This window comes from Coregonus clupeaformis, chromosome 9 (genome assembly GCF_020615455.1).
Source record: "Coregonus clupeaformis isolate EN_2021a chromosome 9, ASM2061545v1, whole genome shotgun sequence".
Taxonomy (NCBI): domain Eukaryota; kingdom Metazoa; phylum Chordata; class Actinopteri; order Salmoniformes; family Salmonidae; genus Coregonus; species Coregonus clupeaformis.
In genome coordinates, this window is record NC_059200.1 from 48,975,315 (window position 1) to 48,990,428 (window position 15,114).

The 15,114-nt window shown below is 41.2% G+C and overlaps 1 protein-coding gene across 2 annotated transcripts; it reads right to left on the minus strand.

The window, feature by feature from the left end:
* Nucleotides 1–398: 398 nt before the first annotated feature.
* LOC121574013 (interferon regulatory factor 1) lies at nucleotides 399–4,693 on the minus strand. Of its 2 annotated transcripts, none has more exons than XM_041886520.2 (9): nucleotides 4,533–4,693; nucleotides 3,450–3,541; nucleotides 3,100–3,199; nucleotides 2,674–2,885; nucleotides 2,321–2,450; nucleotides 1,978–2,091; nucleotides 1,829–1,857; nucleotides 1,530–1,671; nucleotides 399–1,059 (listed from the first exon to the last, which is right to left on the minus strand). In XM_041886520.2, the coding sequence occupies exons 2-9, from the start codon at nucleotides 3,534–3,536 to the stop codon at nucleotides 923–925; spliced, it is 951 nt and encodes a 316-aa protein (XP_041742454.2). In that variant the 5' UTR covers nucleotides 3,537–3,541; nucleotides 4,533–4,693; the 3' UTR covers nucleotides 399–922. The 2 variants fall into 2 exon arrangements, with proteins under 2 accessions (XP_041742454.2, XP_041742455.2); XM_041886521.2 differs by having other exon boundaries at nucleotides 408–1,059; nucleotides 1,978–2,037.
* Nucleotides 4,694–15,114: the final 10,421 nt, after the last annotated feature.

Genomic DNA, 15,114 nt, shown 5'->3' on the forward strand with positions numbered 1-15,114 from the left:
TGTGTTGTCACCTTCACCATTAAAAAACAACAATTGTATGCTCAGTTAAAAGCTCTGCCACTTTGAAGAATGGCAATAAGAGACTCCCTTCAAAACAAATCTGTTTCCAATAAAATGTTATTTTACAATAAAATGTTATTTGACAATTATTACATTGTAATTTACAATGTTACTATAACCTTGAATCAGGATGTTGCCTGTTGCGCATTGATGCGTTGGACACTGTCAGCTCCTCATGTCTTAGACAGCTAACTAATCAGGTCATACAGGCTCTTCTCCCCTCATCAAAACCTCTCTAAAAGTATGTCATGGCAGATATAAATATTATTAGATATTAAGTATAGCATAGTATACAATATATACACTATATAGTATAGTATACACACAACTCACAAAAGAAGTTGGTATTTCATTTCATTTATTTTGTAGAAAATAAACAGTGACACAAAAATATTTACAAATATTGAATACAAATATACACAAAATGACATCTTTTAGACCTTTCACCAAATGGACAGTTTGTTATGAATGATTATCATGCGGGAATATACTGCTGTATATTATATAGTGTGTAAATAACGGAACATTTTGTCACAGTAAAACAGAAAAATCTGTTCTTTGTTGTGCTGGCAATGGGCTAGGTGCCCTCATATCAACTATGGATCTTGTAAATGAGCTATTCATACTGAGAACAATACAGCTATGAGCACAACAATTTAACAAAGACTAGAAACACAGTAGAGAGTCCCAGACTTACTTCCTGTCAAAAATGCTACCTAAGGTTTTAGAGATCCTTCAACTGTCACAGAGCAGCAGACGCCAAATGGCAAAGATGGTGTAGCTTGAGGTCATGAGATAAAGAAGAAGTCGGAGTGAAGTCTTTTGGTTCTGTACAGGGTCTGAGAGAGTGCAGAGCGGGGGCTCAGAGTGGGCAGGGGATCTGTTGGAGATAACTGGTTGTGTTGTTGTTCAGTGTCCAGGTGTCGGCGCAAGAGAAGAAGTCTTCAGTATATGGTAGTCCTTGGAGTTCTGTGTACAGACGCAGCTCTATTTCCGTCCCTGTAAAACAAACAAAACAAAGCAGGTCAGGGATGCAAGAGAAACACAGCTGAAAGATGGTACAGATTTCTTCTTACGTTTTGCAATATTGACAGCAGCCTTGTTAGATGGTTTTGATGTAATAACACAAACTGAAGCTTAGGCTCTGGTGTAATCATTCACTTCTATCTCTGCCATCTGTTTACCTTACATGCATTATTCTGTTTCACACCTTATGCATATGAGAAGGAAATATTATTGATTGAAACACCTTCCTCAATCGTCTCAGTGTTTTACATATGACAGTTTTGTTTAACAAATCTGTTTCCAATGGCCTACGGAATCCAGAGTTTTCCTCCTCCTTTTCCTTTTGTAGTCTTTCATTTTGACTAACAAATGTTTTACAAAGACAATACATGCAGACAGGATTTAATCCTGCCGTCGAATACTACAGTATAACAAACAGCCTGATTCCATGTAGCATAATTTACCTGAGTTATCACTCCATTGGCTCTCTGAACTGTGATAAGACTCTGCGATGTTGAATGACTCTGCTGTGCTTACTTCACTGCTCAGGATCCCCTTGTCGTTTGCACTGCCTTGCTGCTGCAATTGCTCCCAATACTGTGCAATCTAAATGAACAAAACACAGGGGATGAACCTGGTTACATTTTTGCTTGATTTAGCTGTGTTAGCATTTTTAGTATTCAATAAAGAATATCTGGCAGACATGGTTATTCCTGATAATGAAAAAAGCACACTGAACTTGTAGCGGTAGTGTCAAACTTACCTCAGTAAGGGATTCGTTGTCTTCATATTCTGTAAAGTTGAAGAAGGAAAATTGACATGAGCATTGGTCAAACCTCAATTACATTTGCAGCTCACACTCAAACACAAAGAGTTTAATCAAACCCAAGCATCCAGCAAGGTTAATCTTACCTGTGGAGTGCTCTGGTGACACTTCGAAAGGCACGTGGTAGTCGTTGGTGCTGTCTGGGCCTATTTCCACAGAGATGGAAAAGTCTGGAGTATTAGTTTCGTATGTTGTAAAATCTTTACAGAAAAGACACAGAAAACCATAAGGACTACCATTCATTTGTACCCTCACGTTCATACACATCTCACACACAGTTTTGTGAATGAATTAGTGAATTCATAGTCTCTAGTCCTTTGTATCTTTTGTTGGGACAAAGTTTAAAGTAAATTCTGCAGCTTTTGTATATCAGAGTCTGGTAATCATTTATAGAGACATCAAGACATGATGCTGCTGTGATGTTCTCACCTAGGTTGTCTGTGCTGTCTACCATGCTTTCATGTTTAATTTTGTCCTCGTGCAGGTGTGTGTTGGTATTGCAGTCCTCGGGGCAACAGGTTTCACTGGAGTCCATTCCCTCTGTCTTGGTCTTTGACCCCTAGAAGAGACAACAGCAAAACTTGAAGTAAGATTATAATTTTCATCTCTGTTGACACTGGTCTGGATACAGCCAGCTAAATACACATGCACAGGTCTTTATATAGCAGAGGGAATACATAACTACAAGTGATGATAGGGATTCTAAAGTGGGTTGAAGGGATTCTAAAGTGGGTTGAAGGGATTCTAATGTGGGTTGCAGTTAAAAAGTAATATAACCTTACCTTGTTATTTTTATTGACATTGTTTGCTTTTGACCTCTTGCTATTTCGCTTCGAGCAGACGTCCAGCATTTTGTAGACGCGCACCGCTCCACACCCTCTGTTGATGCTTTTGTCTTTCACTTGCTCTATGTCAGGAAGGGAGTTCATTGCACAGCGGAAATTAGCCTTCCATGTCTTAGGGTCTGGTTCAGTCTTGCCTTGTATGAATTTCCCTGCATCAACAGACAAGTAATATCATTGTTATTACAATGCAGTTAGTATATTGAAAAACCTTAAGGTGCTGAAGTGCATATTGTGCAGAGCATATGATGCACCTTAAGGTGCTGAAGTGCATATTGTGCAGAGCATATGATGCATCTTGGTGAAAATACATTTTATTATGAGAGGGGCTCTAGTAGGTAGTCTAGGAATGTGTTATTTGCACACCTGTGTGCATGGCCCATTGCTGGAACAGACAGGCATCCTTGTTCAAGTCCCATCCATGACGTGCAGCATGCTTCCATGGGATGGAGAAAATCATCTTGGCCTGGACAAAAACCACAAAGCAATGGGTTTCAAATGAACGCCTCCTATCTCTCAACCCAGCATCTCCTCTACATGCCTAGTTTTGAGTAGTCCTTTTCATGGGTAATAGTGCTTAATATGTTTTGAGCTGTCAATGTCTGGACTGAGTTCTCTTCTTACAATGACAGTTTCTGCCACTGCAGTGTTTCAGGGAGTATTGCCTTTGTACATAAAAATGCATTAGATGAGTCTGATGAGTAGGAAAGTCTTACCTTGTCCACCCACACCAATCCACTGATGGAGTTGGACTCAAGCTTTTCCTCCAACCAAGGCCTCATTCTCATCCTAGACACAGGCATGGTTCCTGGGAGAGCAAGGAGAATAGAATAGATTAGCTTAGTTTTAGGCACATGGCATTTGGAATGTGAGGTAGATGTACAAGCATGTTACTCAGTCCCTCCCACTGCCATTCTCAGTTTTGGCATCCGATAGTGGGCGCTGGAGCTGCACGATAGTCTAGGATTAATGTGCATTCCCGTCAACACACTCCTGTCCCCCGTGGACCTGGAATGCGCATCAATCCTAGACAATAGTGCAGCTCTAGCGCCCACTATCGGATACCTAGTCTAGTCATGACCAGGAAGTGTGATGTAGCTATGACCATTGCCAACGACAGTCAAATTACTGGACTATGCAAATCAGTGAAAGAGAGCAGTACTAGTATTTATATCATGTGCATTTAATAGGACTACATTGAACGTCTTTATAAGTCTTTCTCATGATCTTATTCAAGCAGATAAAGGGTTTGGTTATTTCTGGTGCATCCCAGGTTAAATGGAGCAGGTTCTTTACAAGTACTTAAAAATAACACGATAGACCAATAACAAGCATGCACACTCTCATGCACTGAACAAGCGCATGAACATTTAAACCAATGCATTACAGTGCCTAGATACGTTACAAACAGTGTTACACCTAGACCTACTAAAACGTGCAATGATTTATATTTTAACTAGAACTCTTAAAAAGTCATAATATCCGACTGCAATGTTATTAGCTACTTGCATTACATCGGCTAGGTCAATTCACCAACAGGTTGACCGCACCGCCGCAACCCTTTGCTTCTAGGCTTGTTCGTGTCAGTGTAATAATATCTGTCAAAATATGTGGACAGTGCCCCATGACAAGACGCACGCTGCTGCACACATGGAAAAACAAATGCGAGTCAATAGAAAAAAATGCCTATAGGCCTACTAAAAATACAAATTGTATTGTCTATAAATATGTACAAAGAGCACTATGAGCACAGTTTCTATGTAGCCTATTGCATGCAATAAGAAAACAAAATCACTTACAGCTGCAATATGATATCGCTTAATCCGATTGTTTAGAAATTGTGCCTAAAAGCAGGTATACTCTTTTGTAAAGATTGAGCGAGAAGTTGTTCCTCTGTTATTCCTTGTAATAGCCACTCCTTTCTTCGTTGACAGTGTGTACAGTCTGCTGATGGAAACATGGCTTTTATACAGAGAGGTTGGGATTTCCCCCCAATGTAGTACCATGAACACGGTTTTGGCAGCTGTCCGCGTCTGCGCTGAATGTCACCCCAAGGCATGCGCGCTCAAACTACAGGCAACCTGATTTCCGAGAAATCATGCCTTTGTGAGCGAAGCTATGGGATGAGTTAGAACGCTTGAATAAATGTATATGCATGCTGCTCGTAGCAGGAAGTATCATTTTACAATATCTAGGCTTTTAATGTCTTATTGTTTTCAGTGAAAATTAATAATTATGCATGACTATTGATAGTTTAATTTAACTTGTGTTTATAGAATATATAGAGATAATGTATAGCAAACAAAGCCTATTTTATCAGTTAAGTAATCATCCCACACGTATTCCTATCATTTAATTTAATGCAGCCGATTATCCTCAATAATGAGACAACATTAGAGAATTTGATTCCATTATTTAATTGCATAACTATGCCAAATGCAACCAGCGGGTGAGTGGCCTATGCATTTTCTGTTATTGATGCAATTATTTCCCGCGAAGCATCAATAGCCCAGGCATAGGCAAGCCCTTTAAAATAAAGTCGCGCTTTTCCGGGAAATGGTGTAGGTATCAAAAGCACCGACAGGGGACGTGTTGACTATTCAGTTGATTTTGCGCGTCACGGACTCCAGTCCAGACTTCATGTAAGTCACTGCAGACACGAGCACGTTTCTTGTTTACATTTTTTAAAAGCACTTCTACCAAGAGCCAACTGCTAAAAAGTTAAGCAAGTGTTATGTATTACTATTCAAGAATGACCCTTGTTCGAATGTTAACAGCATGAAACTGCCATGCACTTTATTATAAAGACTTGGAGTGATCTGCTTTATTCTCAATAGTCTCGTATTGCGTAAGTACAGAAAGCGTATTTAACGGTGTTCTGATTTACAGTGCAGCGGTTGATCCGCCAGGAAACCCCTCGTCAAGCAGGAACAAACACGTCACCCGTTTTTGCCATTAAATTACTGTCATGTTTGAGCCCGGAGCGCGCGGGGGAGGTGTGTATTACAATGTGTGGGTGTGTCCCAGTCCTATGAGGAAAAGCAGGGTATTTTCCTGTTGCGGAATTTTTGCTCCGTTTAAAAAGCCCAGGGTTTTCCCAATAAAAAGAAAAAGGATAGATCTCTCTTTTAATGGTGGTCAATATGATTTGTCCTTTATACAAATTATTTGGATTACCACCAACCCATCGTGTGTATATTTGCAGAGTCAAACTATTTGGTATATATAATCCAGGAGTCAGCCTAATAACCTGTAGGCCTATCACATGCAATGGTTATTTAACTAAGTAGCCTAGTACTTCAGTAATTTTTACATGTTGGCTAAATCCCAACCTGGATGCTTAGTAAGACATTTCTTGTATTTATATAGTGCTTTTCATTTTACTAGGTCTCAAATTGCAACTCACCACAAATCTGTCTGACTGAAGAGGAAATAATGACAGCAAACTTCTTCAGATATTTCATTACAACTCTTCTAAGGTCATTGGCATATAATGCATGAATAACATTTTAGGTTGATTTGTTTAAAGGCCTTGTGAAGCGTCCAGTATTTCTATAGGGCTCGCCAGCTTGTAGTCCTTTTTACAAAACAAAAACTCACATTAATAATTGTCTGAATGTTAAACTGCTGAGGAAAAAGTAGCCTCCATGCCATGCTTTAGAGATCTGGAACTGAGAATAATACGTTTGCTCGTAATAAGAAGTCTGTAAACAAGAATAAACTCCCTCAAATGGGCATCTAAAGCTCCTCTGACAGAGGTAATACTACTATAGTGAGTACATTTACTGTAGCACGGTGGTTTTCGAAGTGGGGGGTACATAATAACAAAAACAATGTAGGGGGTAGATCAGCTTTAAATATATTTTCCTTTTATATTTTCCCCTAACCCTACCATCCCTCCCCTAATTGGAGTAAACTAATGGACAACAACACTTAGGCTTCTCCTTCCAGCTTATACATACTATATACATTTTACGGACACAGTATATTTTACAATAGTTATATTTTGTTTGTTTCTAGTCCCATCCTTCAGCTCCACTCAACCCCTCCCATCTATCTCTGAACAACATCCAGTTTTGTGCTGTGATGTTTCACAAAAGTTCTGAACCTTTCTATTCTCATAGATTCTAGCTCAGTTGGTAGAGTATGGTGCTTGCAACACCAGGGTTGTGGGTTCGATTCCCACGGGGGGCCAGTATGAAAAAAGCATGAAAAATGAATGCACTCACTAACTCTAAGTCGCTCTGGATAAGAGTGTCTGCTAAATGACTAAAATGTAATGTAAATTAAAAATAATATTTTTGCTAAGAGTATTATTATATTATTGATCGATAGACTATGACTTTTTAAATCACCCAGCAGTGCTATTTGCAGAGGGGGACATAACTTGGCAGGAGGTCTGGGGGCCCTCCCATTTTGGGGGGCATCTAATGCACATTTCCTGCATTTCTACACAATCTAATATGACCCATGGTCCTTCTAGCCATCTCTATTTAGAACAACACAAAGTAAGCAAAAATGCCCACAGTCATCAAGCTAGGTAAGAGATTATTAAATATGTTTAAGTGATTGATAACACTGAACTAGATCCATGATAATTCAATAATCAATATTGTGCTGCACTTTTAACTAATAGCGTAACAAATGAACAACTCTTACAAATAATAATAATAATATGCCATTTAGCAGACGCTTCTATCCAAAGCGACTTACAGTCATGTGTGCATACATTTTTGTATGGGTGGTCCCGGGGATCGAACCCACTACCCTGGCATTACAAGCGCCGTGCTCTACCAATTGAGCTACAGAGGACCACAACTGAACCTACCTTAACTGAACCTGGACTGCAAAGTCGCACTTGGTCCCAGAGATGTCCATGGAGCTGCTGGTCTGCTGGACCTGCTGGGGCGTCAATGCAAAGGCATAACACGTCTCCTGAAACCGCTGACTGTTGTCCGAGGCCAGGCTGGTAAAGAACAAAGACAACTTTTGATTGTCTTTAAGACAGACCGCCCAGCCAACCAGAGTCGCCTACACGCCCGACCCCCACCAGTCTAGTCAATAACTCAACTCTCTCCCAACACAACTTCCTTCCCATTTTTTTAATGTCTCAAGGGAAAGGTTTGGAAAACAAAAGTTGAATGAAAACCCACATACACCTACACAGTAACACACAGAAACAGTACACCCTCCATATCATTCATATCATAGTTCTAATAGTACTGTAGTACTGCTCTTTTAACTTGCACACAATATAACTGGGTCACCCCGTCCTGCCCCTAGGGGTCCACCGCACTGTAGTGCCCCAACCCAACACACCCCACTCAGCTTTAGGATGTTAGTGAAATATTCATTATTGGTTTCAGGTGTGTTAGACCAAGGCCAGAGTGACACCAGTACCACAGACCCCCAGGACCAGGACTGAGCAGCCCAGTAGCTAGGGATTGCCTAAATAGGTATCTCCCCTGACGTGGACATGTTTTCAATACAGACTCCTTTTGTCGTACAGTATTCCATATAAGGCATCCAGATCTTATGAAAGTTGTACAGTATATACTTCAGCTTAAAACAAATCTAGTGATACTGAACATAACTTTACATTTCTTCCATACATTGTGGGAGGATAACCAACCTTCCAATTAATGGTAATGCATGTATTAGCCACTATAAATGCTAGGTTACACAGTTTATTCTGATAACAGTCTCCAGTATCAACATTTCCAAGCAAACATAAACAGGGAGAAGGGAGAATCTGTAGACATACTGAGATAAAACAACATACACTTTGCCAGAATTCAGCCAGCCTTCACAAGACCATAACATATGCAAATCCCCTTTTGTGCTTTACACCTCCAGCAGAATAATAACATTTCTGAGTGCATGATATTCAGTTTCACTGGTATATAGTACATTCTATGGATGGTCTTAAACTGCAGTCATTTATGTCTGAGATTATATGGACATGACTGGGCATTCGAACATATCTGTATCCATTCATCATCATCAATATCGTCTCCCAGGTCTTCCTCACATTTCTGTTTGAGATGTTTTGTGTCATCAGGAAAAGCCTCTATCAACCCTTGATACAGTTTGGAAATCAACTTTGGAGGTTTGTCAGACTGCCTTAAAATAGCATCTGGCTTGTCCAGTGTTTGCTGGACAGAGAGAATAAAGTGTGATATCTGCAAAAATTCACCTCACTTCTGTCACAGACTGGTCTTCCCTGGCTGCCTGACCCTGCTGCGACCCCTGTCACCATCTGATCCTCCTAAAATAAGGCATGACAAAGAATTACCTTGGTGTAAATGTATACATTATATTATCCAATAATAGAATCAATGGTTCAATAATTGAAATGACCGTTATTCCCAGATCCCAGACTGTAGCTTTAAATTTAAGCTGCTGTCCTGTAGGTCTGCCCATCAATTCAAGATGGAACTTTGTATAATTCACTGAATATACTGCAAAATTCACCTGAGCTCTGTAGACTGGTCTTCCCTGGCTGTCTGACCCTGCTGGGATCCCTGTCACCATCTGATCTGCTAAGACATGATGAGCATAGTGTTGTGTGCTGATGGCACTAGAGGGCTGCAGGTCCCGACAGAGATCATTGCGGCGCGGTCTGCATATTTCATGCTGCAGGTGGGAGCAGGTGGTCAGACAGACGACTTCGGGATGAAACAGTCCTCTTTTTGCTTTGTATGTGTTAGCCTACCTATTGTATTAAAAACACATATAAGTTTCACATTATTCACACAATCAGAATTTGCTGCTTCAACTTCAGTAGCCTCTCTCCTCTCCTGTTTGGGCGTGCGAGTTCAAGTGCGCCTAGTATGTGTGGTCTCATTGAAATAGAGTAGGCTGCCTACATGGGCGGAGAATCACGTGGCAGTTAACTTAAATATGAAATTAACTTAAATATGATTAGACTGTAGTTTACTACAGTGTCTGTAAATAAATATTGATATTGAAAAGAAGTGGAGGGCGCTCAACCATCATGAGTCGAAGTGCAATCAAAATATTTAATCCTCATTGAAAAGGGAAAGGCACACCGCGCACATAGGTTAGGCTACTATGGTGAGCCAGTGTTGCACCTTTTCATTTTCAATAAGTATGGATTACCCATTTATTTGTCTCTGCCTGCAAATCGTCCTCCTAAAAGGTAGGCTATATCCTATAGGACTATGCAAAACGTAGCAAGTGTCGCTGTCATCATTCTTGCTGCCTCCAGTTCAGTAGCCATACCTGCGAGATCAGGTGCGCGTGTGGTCTCAATTAAGTAGAGTAGGCTATAGCCTATGTATACATGGGCAGAGAAGCACGGGACAGTTATCTTTCCAAGGAAATGTACTTCCTAAATAGGCCTATGATTAGGCTATAGTTTACTACATTGCCTAGAAATAGGCCTAAATATTGATCCCCCATATTTCTCAGTCTGAAAATAAACACTCTAAACAGCCTACCAGACCGCTCGGAGGCATCCGCATGGTCCTAAAGCACACTGTTGCCTTATTTTGTATCACACATTCAATGATAAAACTGGGGGGGACAAAAATGTAATTCCAGTGAAAGTTGCGCCCCTGTACTGTAGTGCCCCTGTCTGTCCTGCCTTTCTGGCTGTCTTCAGCAGAGAACAGGAGCTTGGGGGCTTTGGATGAAGCGGCTTGTACTATACAATCTCCCCTCAGCCATCACCTTGCGAAAATAGTAATATCTACCCTGTTCCAGAGGAGAGATTTCCACCCTGACACCATCCAGAGGGTAAATGCCAGCCTCTCTCGGGACTGTGTGTTATGGCCAAATGTACACCTGGCCCACCATCCCACCCTCAGCCTGGACTGTCTTTAAGACAATGTACACCTGTACAAAGAGGCAGTCCCTACCTTCGCCAGCACGTTAAAGGATATTGCTATAACAGAAATAACAGTAGGGAGGCTATATATACAGGGGGGTACCAGTGCAGAGTCAATGTGCGGGGGCACTGGCTAGTTGAGGTAGTTTAAGTAATATGTACAGTGGGGAAAAAAAGTATTTAGTCAGCCACCAATTGTGCAAGTTCTCCCACTTAAAAAGATGAGAGAGGCCTGTAATTTTCATCATAGGTACACGTCAACTATGACAGACAAATTGAGGAAAAAAAATCCAGAAAATCCCATTGTAGGATTTTTAATGAATTTATTTGCAAATTATGGTGGAAAATAAGTATTTGGTCACCTACAAACAAGCAAGATTTCTGGCTCTCACAGACCTGTAACTTCTTCTTTCAGAGGCTCCTCTGTCCTCCACTCGTTACCTGTATTAATGGCACCTGTTTGAACTTGTTATCAGTATAAAATACACCTGTCCACAACCTCAAACAGTCACACTCCAAACTTCACAATGGCCAAGACCAAAGAGCTGTCAAAGGACACCAAAAACAAAATTGTAGACCTGCACCAGGCTGGGAAGACTGAATCTGCAATAGGTAAGCAGCTTGGTTTGAAGAAATCAACTGTGGGAGCAATTATTAGGAAATGGAAGACATACAAGACCACTGATAATCTCCCTCGATCTGGGGCTCCACGCAAGATCTCACCCCGTGGGGTCAAAATGATCACAAGAACGGTGAGCAAAAATCCCAGAACCACACGGGGGGGACCTAGTGAATGACCTGCAGAGAGCTGGGACCAAAGTAACAAAGCCAACCATCAGTAACACACTACGCCGCCAGGGACTCAAATCCTGCAGTGCGAGACGTGTCCCCCTGCTTAAGCCAGTACATGTCCAGGCCCGTCTGAAGTGCATTTGGATGATCCAGAAGAGGATTGGGAGAATGTCATATGGTCAGATGAAACCAAAATATAACTTTTTGGTAAAAACTCAACTCGTCATGTTTGGAGGACAAAGAATGCTGAGTTGCATCCAAAGAACACCATACCTACTGTGAAGCATGGGGTTGGAAACATCATGCTTTGGGGCTGTTTTTCTGCAAAGGGACCAGGACGACTGATCCGTGTAAAGGAAAGAATGAATGGGGCCATGTATCGTGAGATTTTGAGTGAAACCCTCCTTCCATCAGCAAGGGCATTGAAGATGAAACGTGGCTGGGTCTTTCAGCATGACAATGATCCCAAACACACCGCCCGGGCAACGAAGGAGTGGCTTCGTAAGAAGCATTTCAAGGTCCTGGAGTGGCCTAGCCAGTCTCCAGATCTCAACCCCATAGAAAATCTTTGGAGGGAGTTGAAAGTCTGTGTTGCCCAGCGACAGCCCCAAAACATCACTGCACTAGAGGAGATCTGCATGGAGGAATGGGCCAAAATACCAGCAACAGTGTGTGAAAACCTTGTGAAGACTTACAGAAAACGTTTGACCTGTGTCATTGCCAACAAAGGGTATATAACAAAGTATTGAGAAACTTTTGTTATTGACCAAATACTTATTTTCCACCACCATATGCCAATAAATTCATTAAAAATCCTACAATGTGATTTTCTGGAATTTTTTTTCTCATTTTGTCTGTCATAGTTGACGTGTACCTATGATGAAAATTACAGGCCTCTCTCATCTTTTTAAGTGGGAGAACTTGCACAATTGGTGGCTGACTAAATACTTTTTTCCCCCACTGTACATGTGAGTAGAGTTAAAGTGACTATGCATAAATAATTAACAGAGTAGCAGCAGCGTAAAAAGATGGGGTGGGGGGTGGGGGGGCAGTGCAAATAGTCTGCGTAGCCATAATTAGCTGTTCAGGAGTCTTATGGCTTGGGGGTAGAAGCTGTTGAGAAGTCTTTTGGACCTAGACTTGGCACTCCGGTACCGCTTGCCGTGCGGTAGCAGAGAGAACAGTCTATGACTAGGGTGGCTGGAGTCTTTGACAATTTTGAGGGCCTTCCTCTGACACCGCCTGGTATAGAGGTCCTGGATGGCAGGAAGCTTGGCCCCAGTGATGTACTGGGCCGTACGCACTACCCTCTGTAGTGCCTTGCGGTCGGAGGCCGAACAGTTGCCATACCAGGCGGTGATGCAACCAGTCAGGATGCTCTCGATGGTGCAGCTGTATAATTTTTTGAGGATCTGAGGACCCATGCCAAATCTTTTCAGTCTCCTGAGGGAATAGGATTTGTCGTGCCCTCTTCACGACTGTCTTGATGTGTTTGGACATTGAAGTAAATTATTATAATGTATTTAGATGTGACAGATTACAGAAAGGGGGAGTAGTGGCCATATATGTTAAATCTAATTTTATGGCGTACCAATCTTTAAATATTTCTGTACCCAAGAAATTTGAGCTCTTGGTTGTAGATGTTACCATAAACCAGAATACAGATGTATTTGTTACTGGGATTTACCGCCCCCCTGCTGCCATGGCAGATGCTATTGGTGCTATATCGGAGTGTTTAACACCTTTTTTGTCCTCGGAGTTGGTCATTTTAGGGATTTGAATCTGGATTGGCTATCCCCGGCCTCAGATCAATTTAAGAGTATATGCATTGATTTTAATCTGACTCAGTTGATCTGAAAACACAAATGGCTAAATGTGAAAAACCCTGGTAACTCCTCATTGATTGACTTAATTCTTACTAATAACCCCCATAAATATTTGTCTAGTGGAGTGTTTGCATATGATCTCATTGATCATTGTCCCTTAGTATGTATTGGAGATATATTTAATTAAGAAGATACATTTTAAAGTTTTCTCCTCAAGGGTTTTTACATGACCTGTTCTACTCTGATTTAGCCACTATCTCCTGTATTCCTGACTCTGAGTTGGCTCTATAACATTTCTCCTCTATATTTATTCCTCTGGCAGATAAACACGCCCCTTTTAAACAATTTAGAGTCAAAGATAGATCTAACCCTTGGATTATCTGAGCTCATTCAGATGAGAAATCAGACCTGTGCCAATGCAAGGAAAACCTACTCTGTAATGGACTGGCAATCTTTCAGACAATTGAGAAACAGATGTACTATCTAGATTAAGAAAGCTAAATCAATCAATTTTTAAGCTTTATCTCTGACTCTGTTGGTGATCCAGCAGCTGCAAAGAAAAAGCCATATCTCAGACTGGCCAATAAAAATAAAAGATTAAGATGGGCAGTATGAGGTATGGCTTTTTCTTTGCAACTCTGTCTAGAAGGTCAACATCCCGGGGTCGCCTCTTCACTGTTGACGTTGAGACTAGTGTTTTGCAGGTACTATTTAATGAAGCTGCCAGTTGAGGACCTGTGAGGTGCCTTTTTCTCAAACTAGACACTCTGATGTATTTGTCCTCTTGCTCAGTTGTGCACCGGGGCCTCCTACTCCTCTTTCTATTCTGGTTAGAGCCAGTTTGCGCTGTTCTGTGAAGGGAGTAGTACACAGCGTTCTACGAGATCTTCCGTTTCTTGGCAATTCCTCGCATGGAATAGTCTTCATTTCTCAGAACAAGAATAGACTGACGAGTTTCAGAAGAAAGGTCTTTGTTTCTGGCCATTTTGAGCCTATAATCGAACCCACAATTGCTGATGCTCCAGATACTCAACTAGTCTCAAGAAGGCCAGTTTTATTGCTTCTTTAAATCAGCACAACAGTTTTCAGCTGTGCTGACATAATTGCAAAAGGGTTTCCTAATGATCAATTAGCCTTTTAAAATTATAAACTTGGATTAGCAAACACAACGTGCCATTGGAACACAGGACTGATGGTTGCTGATAATGGGCCTCTGTACGCCTATGTAGATATTCCATTAAAAATCTGCCATTTCCAGCTACAATAGCCATTTACAACATTAAGAATGTGTACAATGTATTTCTGATCAATTCGATGTTATTTTAATGGACAAAAAAATTGCTTTTCTTTTGAAAACAAGGACATTTCTAAGTGACCCCAAACTTTTTAACGGTAGTGTAAATAACACCCCGTGTTCAAAAACGTTGTAGTGGCTGCACACCACGTAGACACTTATCTTATTAATTCCTACAGACAGCTGTCAGTGGGTCTTTCCATGGTACCGTTATGCCCTCGCTCTAGTCTTCTCATAAGACTAGTGACTAGCCTTCTCTGTATAAGACTATGGGTACCTTTTTATGTGTTACTCGCCTTGATTTAATTGGTTTGATAATTTTTGTAAAAATATTTTTTACAAATTCATTTACATTGCCTTACTGAAATCAGTTGCCATCCCTCAATTGTTTGCGGAAGATGTGTCTCCTCCTGGGCAGCTCACAGTAAGGGTATGGTCTGGGCGGGTCTCGTTGTCTTTTGGTCAATCGGGAATTTCCCTCATGCTTCATAAAATGCACCATCGGTTTTCCTCGCAGACCCCCACTGGAAAGCTCCGCAGGCAGAATCGGTCATCCTGTTAGTTGACGCCAAATTGTCATGGAAATTCTTACACAGGGACACTCAAAGTCAATCTTA